The sequence below is a fragment of the Quercus robur genome, chromosome 10 (genome assembly GCF_932294415.1).
Source record: "Quercus robur chromosome 10, dhQueRobu3.1, whole genome shotgun sequence".
Taxonomy (NCBI): Eukaryota; Viridiplantae; Streptophyta; class Magnoliopsida; order Fagales; family Fagaceae; genus Quercus; species Quercus robur.
The window spans coordinates 11,681,645-11,694,667 of record NC_065543.1 but is presented as its reverse complement, the minus strand read 5'-3'; the positions used below and the strand labels follow the sequence as shown (position 1 = coordinate 11,694,667).

The following is a 13,023-nucleotide window of genomic DNA, read 5'->3' as shown; positions in this document are numbered from 1 at the left end:
GTGAGTTTCATGAAATTTAGGGGGAGCTACACCATGATTAAGAAAGTCTACTACAGTTTGTATGACAACAAAATTTACAATGGGCCAATAATGTTGAAAAAACAAAGGAGGCATACCATCAAGACTCAGAGCCTTCAATGGGTGCATTTGTTTAAGAGCTTTCTTAACCTTTGCTACCCGAAACTCCTACAACAAAACCGCATTCATTCTGTTAGTCACTTTAGGATGTACAGTTTCCAACAATTCATCACTAACTGTTGGGTATGATGAAGTAAAAAGCTCTTGGAAATAATCAACAAAAATCTGACCCATGACATCTTCCTCATCTTGCCAATTACCATTAGTGTCAAGTAGCCTAGTAATCGTGTTCCGTTGGTGCCTTTTGGAGGCTTTCTCATGGAAGAAGGATGTGTTCCTATCCCCTGATTTTAGCCAAAAATTCCTTGACCATTGCTTCCACATTTCTTCCTTTGCCATAAGCATCTTGTTAAGTTCCACCTTTGTAGCATGTATCTCTTACATGTTTGTCCCACACCCTGGTAAGCTTTCAAGCCATTGAAACTTCTTGTTTAGTGATGCTATTTTTTAACCAACATGGCCAAAAGTGGTGCTATTCTAGCTTTGCAAGAAGGTTCTGCACTCCTCCATGCACCTCCCAAATTGGTTTAGATCCCCCAAATTTCGACCTCTCTCCTGAGCTTCTTTCACTACCCCATCACATTCACTCTCCTTAATCCACATTGCTTCAAATCTAAACAACCGCTACCTTCTTTTATTTCTACTTTTAGGTGGGGAAGCTTTAAGGATCAGCATGTTGTGGTCTAATGAGCAAGTTGCCACATTGTATAGTTTGACCCATGGGAACAAAGAAGTCCAATTTGTACAGACCAAAGCCCGGTCCAATCTCTCACGGACCCACCCACTTGTACCCAACCGTTTACTCCACGTAAATTTTGGTCCCACACAGCCCATGTCTTTAAGTTTGCTTTTGTTAATAGCTGAAGAAAATGCTCTCATTTGCCATTCAGGTCTCTCACCACCACCTTCCTTCTCACCCCTATGCCTGATCTCATTGAAATCTCCCATGCAAACCCATGGTAGATCACTCCTGGTGCTCAAGTTCACTAACAACCTCCAAGACTCTTCTCTTTTGTTGGTTTTAGGATGGCCATAGAAACCGGTGAATCGCCATTTCTTGTTCCCGTCTTCCTTCATAACAATTGCATCTATGTGATTTTGAGAATACGCCTGCACATCCACTGACATCGAATCCTTCCATAAAAGAGCCAAGCCCCCACTCCACCGTACACTAGGGACAATCAGACCTTGTTTCCTTTCCAACTTACGTTTGATCTCAACCATTTCTTCAACTTTAAACTTGGTTTCCATAAGGAAAACCAAAGTGGGATCTTCCTCCAAAACTGCTTTTTGGAGAGTGCCAACTATTCGAGGGTTCCCAAACCCTCGACAGTTCCAAGCTATGGCACTTATTGTTCCGGATGGGGCTGCCCAGTAACCGCCTCCGATCCCATTTGTGTGGCCATCAACTTCCCAAGAGCAACAACTTCCTCATCTAGCTTGAGTTTCTTTCCAACCTTAATGTTATCCATTACTTCTAATAGAGGTGCACGTACCTTTCGTTTCGGCCCCACATCCAACTCCTCCACCTCCATTTGACTTACGTCCTCCTTGGCGTTCTCCTTTTGCAAAGTAGAAATACATAGTCCTACGTTTTCCTTTCCAGACTTGGTTGCATGTGCATGTGGCTTTCTTCGGGTTGGGCTCTTGCATCTCTTATTACTACCCTTTCCACTCAACTCTAACTTCATAGGCCCAACTTGAAAAACTTTTAAATCCTGTACCTGTGTAAGTATGGCTTTTGGACCATCTAAACCCACGTGATCTTCAATGTGGCCCATTGTAGCTTGTGGCTTATTACAACTAAATCCAGACCCAAGGCGCTGTATTAAAACCTCCCCCCCCCCCAATAGCTTCCTCGTGTTGTGCACTCACCACAACATTTTCCATTATTCGTATTGAGTCAGCATTAACCACGTTACACCCCGTATTTGCCTTACCTGAAATCTTGGCATCAATTTCTCTCAACAGATTCTCAAAATCACATTTTCCTTTATTTTCGGTCTGTTTCTCCATACTTCTAGCGCTTCCTAAGGTCAAACCCTCCACGTCAGCCTCTTCATGGTCTATCGCCGATTTGTCAAAGGCCTGAGATTGCTTGGCTGAAACTGCCGTCTACGGCGAAATCTGCTGCTCCCGTTTTGCCTGTTTCGCCCTGGTCTACTCAACACTATCTCTCTCCCCAGCTCGCTGCACAAGCACCACATGCGGCTTCTAAAGCCGATCCGGAACTGCCTGCATCCACGGGCCATATTGTTTGTCTTCTGAACTTATCGAGTCCGCACTACAGATCCAGTCAATACAATCCTTCTCGTCAGGATCAATTTTTCCGCATAAATAACAAAATACAGGCAGTTGTTCATACTTGAATTCAACCCACCGTGATTTCGAACCACCCATACGTACCATTCTTCCTTGACACAATGGTTGCGAGATGTCCATGATTACTTTAATCCTCAGATAGCTGCCCAAACTGAAGCCTTTATCCCTTACATCCACTCTTTCGACTTTGCCCAAAATACTTCCAATACGTATACCCGCTTCCCTAGTTTGGCTCAATGTTGGTAAGCCATGAATCTGGACCCAAAACGCTGCCATGTGAAAGGATAGAGATGTGACCAACTCTCCCACCTCTAATTTATGTAGCAAAAGAATGTACTTATCAAAAGAACATGGTCCTTGCAATAAAACCCTATCCAAATCCTCCTTATCCTAAAACAGAAATAAGTCTTTGTTTTCTCCCATATCACTTACCTCAAAATCTTTGTTTGTTCTCCAGACTGATCTTAATGCCCTCCCAACAGCCTCTAAATTAACTCTGTGTCTAGTGCAAAACTTCCCAACCAACACCAAACCTTGGCCACTCCGAGAGGGGCTAGGTCCACTTCGCTTCCTTCCCTTTCTGAGAGCTTGAGGCTCGCACACTTGTTTGTGATTGCCTCCATTCATGTTGAGATACAGATTCCACCGTCTAAGCAGGGAAAGAAAATTGCCTACAGGCAAAGTAGTTCACACCTCCAGGCTTCGCCGAAACCTAGAGAGAAAAGTACGAGTACTTTTTTCTTCATTGACAACTAATATAGTGCATGTAGAATTTTAGCATTAAATAATCTAACATAGAACACTCATTTATATATATATATATATATATATATATATATATTTATAGGCAAAGCTAAAAGAAAATCTAATTAGATTTCAAATTGGAATTCAATCATAGTTTAATTTTGCGCCACATGTCCCATCTAATCTAAATTTTTAAATTTTTGTGCCAAGTTAATTTAGTTTAAAAATTGGATTTCAATTATAGTTTAATTTTACGCCACGTGTTCCATTTAATTTAAGTTTTTAAATTTTTGTGCCAAATGAGTTAATTTAGTGTAGAAAACAAGGAGTCTAATATAAATAAATAAAAAAACTAATAATATATCTAAATTTATATATAAAATTAGAGGAAGAGAAATTTGAATGATTTTATATTTATGGGCTTTTTTTATAACTAAAAAAAATTCAAATTTATAAGTAATTTACATAACATATCATGACTATGTACGGTCCACTACTAACTATGTAATATATATCAACTAATATATATATATACACACGTGACTCATTGTAGTTCGTTTATTTTTTTTATCTTTTCAATAAAAAAAAAAAAATACTTTGCTTCATTTATGATTTTTGTTCAACACATTTATCTTTTTTTTCTTTTTTTTTGTTGTTGTCGACTTTGGTACATTTATGATTTATCTTGATTTTTTTTTATCCAACGCATTTTTGTAATAAATCAATAACGAAATTCCTTTAACACTATCAATTTTTAGGAGTAATTAAATCCATTTACCGACCATTAATACTTATGATATTATCAAATAAACATTAAAATTTGGAAAATGCTAGAGATCAAACATTTTTACAAACTGCTGATATAATGAGTGATTATTAGTAAATAAAAAAAGTGATGTTATTAGTGAGTCCAGATAAAAATCAATAAAAAATTGGCCACAGTAACAATTTGTAAAAATATTGTAAAATAATTTGTGATTGTACCATTACGCTTAAAATTTCAGAATGGTTTAATTGCATTTTTGAATGCTAATAATTATTTTTGCCTTGGTTGAGTTCTCTCAGGGGTGTTGTGAAGTCTTTACATAAAAGATTTTTAAAGTCCACCATTTTACACTAGCTCTTCTTTTCTTGGGCTCAATAATTTTTTTGAGAGAGCTTTAACATATGACGTTCGCTCCTGATAATAGCTCGTTATCATTAAACCAAGACACCAATAAGTTTTTGGTGTAGGCGGGGATTGAACCCGAGATCTCTTATTCAACCATTAGAAACTTTACTAGTTGAGCTAATTGAAACCTACTCTTGGGCTCAATAATTGACTTGCCCGTCTCACTAACAATTCACACTAGGTTATGATTTGATATTTATGACCTATCCATGCTTCCTAAATTCCTTGAACATCAACAACGATATCCACTAAACTTGGACTTATTGCATAGACATTTTGCATTAAAATTTATTCACCTTCCGACCAAAGAAAAAGAAAACAAACGAAAATTTTCATAGAAAAAAATGAGCAAGAGAGAGGGGTTGGGTTCTTCTTTTTTTAAGAGAAAAAAATTGGGTCAAGTTGGGCCACTCAAACCCGAAAACAACCTGACTATTAGATCCAATACTTGAACATAACAAATTCATACCCGCCAAAACTAGGGATGGTAGTTTCTGCCTGACCTGCGAGTACCTGGTCCGACCCGGCCCGATAAGGAATAGGGTTGGGTATGGGTTTAAAAAAAAATACCCGAAGCGGGTCCAGGTCGGGTCCAGGCTATGTGGACTTTGATTAAAAAAGCTCGGTCTTCTTCTACAATAGGTATCGTCAAGTAGTTTTAAAAATAAAAATTGTTCATTTAAAATTTAGTATCTATTTTTCAATCAATTTTATTAATATTATGGAAGTTTTTTCCAATCTACATATAATTAATTAGTGATTAAACCGTGCACGATATTAGTTAGGAAAATTACACCAACCTCACATGAGGTTTAATAAAATGACACTTCTCAAACATTTCAAGAAATGACGCTTCACCCTTGAGGCGTGTATAAGTGAAATAGTTAAGTTTTTACAATCGGAATATTCTTGTATAAGTGAAATAGTTAAGTTTTTACTATCGGAATATTTCATTTTTAAAATGATTTTTATTTGTTTATACACACCTGGGGGGGGGGGGGGGGGTTGGGGGAATTGTTTTGCTTCGACAAACCTCAAGGAAAATAGTGTTATTCCATCCATTTTTTTAGGTAAGAATCATTTTAAGAAAGGAATATTCCATTAGTTTAGAGAGATTGAACTTAACTATTATGTTGTACAAGCCTCAATAGAAGAGTGTCATTTCTATAAATATCAATGACGGGTTTTGTAATTTATCCTATTAGTTATTTGTGCACAATATTGGAGGCAATTTCGTTGTTGAGCTAGAATACAAGTTTTCATGCATGTTTTCTCTCCAATTTGGAGAGATGAATGTTTGGTGAGCTAGGGGAGAAAATGCCTAGGCCCCACCAAAAAAAATCTATCCGTTCTCTTATTACCAAACAAAACTCATGCCTATTTTCTCTCATTTATTTTTTCTCTTTTATTTTTTATCCTCCTTATTCCACCTCCAACCAAACAGACCTTAAGTGTAAAGCCTACCCTGTCACTTAAGAAAGAAAGATATGAGGAAATAAATAACCCATAAATAACCAAGATCAACGTTTTTTTTTAATTGAATGTCAATTTTTTTTTTTTGTTTTTTGGGTAAGGATGTTAACTTGATTTTAAAAGGATGAAAGAACAAAGCAAGATCATAAAATATTTAAACAATATAGTCACAGTCACTTTATTGTTATCACTTATTGATGTAACATCCATGTTCTATGGCAAAATGCCTAGAAAATAAGTACAAATAATTATAATTTATTTTCGTAGTAGGTAATATGTAGGCTAACATTATTTGGAATGAAAGTCTCTCTCCATTCTTAGCCCGAAATTCCATGAAGCAAATTAAAGTGACCTAAATCTTGGAGCATCATGGCAACATATTGATATATTTTTGAAGGGGTGACTCGAGAGTCTCTGTGCCACTAGGACCTAAAGGATGTTCCATAGGGGGTGCTGTGGGAGACTTGATAGGATTTGGGCCCTTTGGAACTGTCCTTTTGATCTCATAATTTAAAGAACCGAAATCATTAGAAACAATAGGATGTTCTACAAGGGGTGTTCCAGTAGACTGTATAGGATCTGGGCTGCTAGGAACTTTCTTCTTGATCTCATAACTTAAAGAACCAAAATCATTAGAAACAGTAGGATGTTCTACAGGGGGTGTTCTAGGAGACTGTATAGGATCTGGGCCGCTAGGAACTTTCCTCTTGATCTCATAACTTAAAGAACCAAAATCATTAGAAACAGTAGGATGTTCCACAGGGGGTGTTCTAGGAGACCGTATAGGATCTAGGCCGCTAGGAACTTTCCTCTTGATCTCATAATTTAAAGAACCAAAATCATTAGAAATAGTAGGATGTCCTACAAGAGGTGATCTAGGAGATTGTATAGGATCTGGGCCACTAGGAACTTTCCGCTTGATCTCATAATTTAGAAAATCAAAATCATTAAAACTATAGGATGTTCCATTGGGGGTGTTCCAGGAGACTTGATAGGATTTGGGCCTTTAGGAACTGTTCTCTTGATCTCATAATTTAGAGAACCAAAATCATTATAAGCAAAAGATAGAGAGAGAAGTGTGAATATTACAGGAAAAAAAGCCTTGAGGGACTCCATTGTATTACAAAGGCTCTCAATGTTTGCAATAATAACAACTTTTTGTTCTTATATAATGTCAGTCTTGGATATCTCATGTGAAATTGGTTTTTCTTTATCTTCATAACGAAAACAAAGCCCGTGATTTTATTATGGTAAGTTGAAAGATTGTAACAAAATTAATATATTTCATTTTTAGAATTTCAACATATGGTGATTTCCTTATGATGAGTTGAAAATTTATAATAAATAACCAAAAGCCTTGATAGCTTGTATTTTATGGTGTTTCCGTTTGAGAATCCAGGGTGCAAATTTTGCCTATAGTTGTAACTATCAAATTTATCAACAAAAAAAAAAGAAAAAAAGAATGTATTTCTTTTTTTGGACGGATTACAATTAATCCTAAAAAATAAATATATTAATGCATAATTATCATTATTTATTATCAAACCAATACACTAAAATTTGTGTTCATTCCTAAACTTTGCATGAAATTTGTTTTATAATAAATAAATATATTTCCTTTTTTTAATATATATTCGATAATTGATTCATAATAACTATTATTTATTATCAAATCAAGATAGTAATTTTTTTTAGAAAGAAATCAAGATAGTAATTGGTTAGATAAAACTTGTTCTCATCCCTGAACAATATACACAAAATTTGTTTTTCAAGAAAAAAATCTATTTATTTTTTGATAGATTTGATAATTGATTCATAAAAATTGTTATTTATTATTAAATCAAGACACTAATTAGTTAGCTATGAAAGTTCAAAAACGTGTATAAACACCTTTGAACGTTTAGACCCCCAAATTACAAATTACCAATTCAAGCTTTATATCAAACAATTAATGTGCGGAACATGAACAAAAGCTTAATACAGAATTGATAAACAATCTAAGCCAATTAAAATCACATTCACAGCAGAAAATAAAAGGCAAAGATAAAGGGAAGAGAGATGCAAACACAAGGACAACACACGATGTGTTATCGAAGAGGAAACCGAAGCCCTCGGCGTAAAACCTCTCCGCCGCCCTACAAGCGGTCAATAATCCACTAGAAAATGTAGTTGGGATACATGAACAGCAATAGACCCTCCAAGCCTAATCTACCCGATGTACCTAAGCCCTCCAAGCTTCTTGCTCCAACGAGGTTGCGCCGAACCTTTTTCTTTTCTAGCTTACCGGATTCCGCTACTAGACCGTAGCATCCGCCATCCTTGGCATCATCCAATGCTTCCCAAAGCTCCAAAAACACTCAACACTCTAAATTGGTGTGGGTAGTGTTTGGATAGAAATCTCCTCTCAATAGGTATGACAATGAGAGAGGGAATGAGAAGAGACTACAAAGGTTTCTCTCTAAGAATGAGTAGCTCTCTCTAAGAATGAGTAGCTCTCTCTAATTGGGTGGGTGTTTTGAAGAAACCTCTCTTAGGGTTTTTCTTTCTGAATAGCCACCCATATCTTGTGGGAATGAGGGATATTTATACTGGTGTGAGAATGGAATACGAAGAGTTAGTTTTTCCAAAAACAGGGTTGGCTGGCGACTTGACCTCGCGACTTGACTGAGTCGCGAGTTTAAGTCGCGAGCTAACTTAATGGCCAGTCTGGATTTTTGTCGTGTAGTGCTCCAGGTGGCGTGACTGTTCAGCTCCCCTGCATGCTCTGCACGTGAGCAACTTTTGGCGGCTTGCAAGCCGCGAGCCACCCGCGAGTCCTAGCCGCGAGTCTCTGCTTCACTGCACTGTCTTGAGCATTTCTTCACACTATCTCACACACTACCCTTACATGATTCCCACCTAAATACAAGGTTTCTATGTGCTATATTACAAGCAAATTTGTCATGGAATAAAGTGAAAGTTCAAAAACGTGTACAAAACACCTTTGAACGTTTAGACCCCCAAAATACAACTTAACCAAATCAAGCAATATGTCAAACAACAAGTGTGCGGAAACTTAACACATGCTATAATATGAAATTGGTTAAACAACTATCTAAGCCATAACAAAATAAAACCACAGCAGATAAAATAAAGGCAAAGATAGAGAGGAAGAAAGATGCAAACACAAAGACAACACGCGATGTGTTATCGAAGAGGAAACCGAAGTCCTCGGCGAAAAACCTCTCCGCCGCCCTCCAAGCGGTAATCAATCCACTAGAAAATACAGTTGGGATACAAGGACAGCAATAGACCCTCCAAGCCTAATCTACCCAGTGCACCTAAGCCCTCCAAGCTTCTTGCTCCAACGAGGTTGCGCCGAACCTTTTTCTTTTCTAGCTTCCCGGATTCCGCTACTAGACCGTAGCATCAACCAATGAAGATTGGCTCCTTCCTAACTGCTTCCTAGAACTCCAAACGACTGTCTCACAGAGATGATAATGGTGAGAACCAGGTTTGGTATAATGCCTCTCAAGGATTTGACAATGGAGAGGAAGAGAGTGAGGGAATTTGATGAGACTCTAAGGTATAGATTGTGGGTGAAACAATCTGGTTTTTCTTTAGGATTTCTCTCTCAAAATTCTCTCTGGAAGCTCTCTTTCAATCGTGGGTTAAAGGGGTATTTATACTTGAGTGAAGAGGAATGTGAAACGTCAGTTTTTTCCAAAACAGGGGTGGCTCGCGGCTTGACCAAGTCGCGAGATCCAGTCGCGAGTTAACCGTATGGCCAGTTGTCCTGTTTTGTCCTGTAGTGCTCCAGCTAGCATGACTGTTCATCTTCCAGCATGCTTGGCACGTGTGCAGCTTCTGGCGGCTTGCAGCCGCGAGTCCACCCGCGAGTCCCAGCCGCGACACTCTGTTTTCTTGCACACTCTTGAGCATTCTTCACTCTATCTCACTCACTACCCTTACAACAAACCCACCTAAATACAGGGTTACTAAATGCTGAATTACAAGCAAATTTGGCACGGAATAAAGCCAATTAGATGGTTGAATAAATTCAACCTTACATAAAGCCAACACATGGTTGATTAAATTCAACCTTACAATCTCCCCCTTTGGCTATTCCATGACAAAACACCCTAAAACAGACTCTAGACTTAAACGTGAATTTGGGAATAATGGCAAAACTCACTCACACCTAAATCTAGAAGCTGTGCAGCTCTTGAATCATATGAACATGAATCTCCTGAAACACAACAATACACCATGATCATTGTAAGCAGAAAATCATAAAATGCATATGAAACAGGCAATATGTGATCAAGCAAAGATGGAGTTAAGAAACAAATCATGGCTTGATCAACCAAGTGAACACCACAAGGTAGTGATCACAGTGCTCATTCACACTTGGAATGAACACAAGGACATACAAGTTAACAAGCACAAGGCAAGACACTTGTATGCTCAACACTCAACCAATGCATAATACACAAGGTATATGCATCTAGGAACAATCCTACAAGGGCACAAGAGTGACAGTACATAAACCAAAATGCAGAACATTTAGATTAAAGTACTGATTTCAACATAGCATAAAGGCTGTATTAAGCAAGGTACATACCATAAAGCCTACAAACTATGCATAACACATGCATAACACATTAACCCTAAAAGCTTACAAAAGCACATAGGTACAAAGCACATTATATTGAATAAAAACTTAAACAATATAAATTAAAAGTGCTTAAAATTTCTCCCCTTTAAAGTGATGAGAAGCTGTGATGCACTTGGAACATATATACTTGTAACCTGAAACACTTGCACAAAACATATTAGACCCCCAAGGTAAAGCAAGTAATAAAGAACAAGTATAATATAACAAGTATAGAAATGGCTATGATGATCACATAGCAAAGCAAATGGTCAACTGAACATGCATTCAATGAAGCATAATAGCATAGGGATATATGCATGTCCAAAGCACAAACATGATGCAATGAGAACAACAAAGCATAACTCAAAGCACCATAAAGCCAACAAGAAAACAAATAGAACAAGGTTTTCTAGTTAACACAATGTCTTCTCCCCCTTGGTATATGCATCTCCCCTATGGAATATCTCTCCCCCTACAAATGTGCATGAGAAATAGAATTTCTCCCCCTAAGGATGTGCACAAGAGTCATATAAAAATGACAAAATACTCCGAAACATTCTCTAGAGTATACTCTCCCCCTTTTTGTCAGGAATAGACAAAGGGTCAAGAAGAAACGAGGGCAAGAGATGAAGTTATGAACAATGCTAATGATGCATGAGGGGTGCAAGATGAATGAGAAAATGAAGCTCAACCTAAGACAAAGTAACATGCTACAAAGCATAAGGTAAGCATGGCATGCTAGGATGAAGAAATAAGGTAAAGACCAATGCATGACAAGGGTAACAAAAGTGTGTGCAAGAGGTGGCTAAGTGCAATGCATGACCAATGCATGAAAAATGCACATGTGGGGCAAAGTGTGCAAAATACACAACTAATGAACCAAACATGTTCCTAATGAGGAAACATGAGAAACCCCAAAGTTTGGTACTCATCGGAGTCCAAACAAGCGAGAAAAAGTCTAAGAGGCATTTTATCAAACACCTAGCATGCACACTATGAACAATAATGTGAAACAATGCATGAACATCATGAAATCCACCCTTAATACATGTTCTTTCTGCCACAAGGGGCCAACATCCAATGCATATCAACAAAAGAAACCAATCCCACGAAGAAAATTGACAAAAAATAAGTTTTCCCAACCCCTATGATGAAAATCCCAACCAAGAGCACAAAACTCTCCAAAACATAATCTAAGGATCAAAATCAATGAAAAGAGTTTATAATTACCTTAGAGATGTTAATGGATTAAAAAACCATTCAAATTGGTTGGGTTTTGATGTAAAAATATTGAAAGAGGGGTTTTAGAGAGGATGGGAGAGGTTTAAAACAAGTTTCCCACGAAAAAGCTCTTTAAAAAGCTGATTCTGGGCGACTCGCGACTGGCGAGTCGCGAGCCAAGTCGCGAGTGAGCCGCGAAACCTCTCTGTATGAACTCGCGGCTTAGACTCACGGCTTGCAAGCCGCCAAACCGAGTAGCCAAAACTGGCAGCTTGCTGGCAGCTCACGCAAGTAGCCAAAATGAGTGGCCAAAAAATCTGACACTTGTTTTTCAAACCAGAACATGTTTAAACATTGAAAAACAAAGTAAGCACTAAACATAAACACAAAAAAGTGATAAAAATCACTTCCAAAAACATATAAAATGATCAAAAATATTTTTGGATTAATCCATATAAGATTGAGCACACACACATCACATTTAGACAAGTACAATCTAACAAATGAATAAGACATTCATTGAACATAAGGCAAGTGTGTTATGTGTGTGTATCAAATGTGGAATATTCCTTAGTCTAGAGTGAAACTTCAATGATCAATTCAATCAAGTCATACACAACTAGTACTAAGTCAAGTGGTCTATCTCAATTATAGAAGTGAACATATATGACCTCCCACAAGAAAATGATTACATAAGATTGAAACTTTTCATTTGGCTTCTTACAATTCATATCATTTGATCATTTTGAATCAATACAACTCATTTTGGGCAATACATCTCATTTTTGAGATTGATGCCTGAAATTTTTGATATTTCACTTTGAAGAACAAGCCTTTGGCTTTTTGGGCATCATACATTTTCATATAAGTCGCTTTCCGTTTTTCCTAGTCGAATACTAGTATGTGCGACGGCTTTTGCAGCTCATTATCTCTTTTCATTTTGAGATTTACATTTATTGAGCTCTTTAAGCAATAAAAATAAAAGAGTGGGAAGAGATATAAGCACAAGTCTACGCATGTATCAAAACCAACATGACTATTAACAAATCATTCATGACAAGCTTGAAAATCGATTTACAACAATCACACAAAGATGTCAAGATTTTTCCCACAAAGATATAAGTGCAAAAACTAACAAGCTAAGCTCATAAATGCACAAAGCCATTTGTACAAAGGTACAAGGCCAAACTCACATGTGATATGTGCTCAAACATATACGATCAAACTTTTTGAATTTTTCACTTTTTATGTGGTTTTGGATTTTTACTCACACAAAATAGAAACATAAAAGTAAGATAAAAAATGAAACAATGCATAC

At 37.2% G+C, this 13,023-nt stretch overlaps 1 protein-coding gene across 1 annotated transcript; it reads right to left on the bottom strand.

Moving 5' to 3' along the window:
- Window positions 1-6,215: 6,215 nt before the first annotated feature.
- Window positions 6,216-6,964, bottom strand: LOC126703836 (gibberellin-regulated protein 14-like). Its single transcript, XM_050402905.1, has 2 exons — window positions 6,938-6,964; window positions 6,216-6,770 (listed from the first exon to the last, which is right to left on the bottom strand). Exons 1-2 carry the CDS (start codon window positions 6,962-6,964, stop codon window positions 6,216-6,218), a joined length of 582 nt encoding a protein of 193 aa, XP_050258862.1.
- Window positions 6,965-13,023: the final 6,059 nt, after the last annotated feature.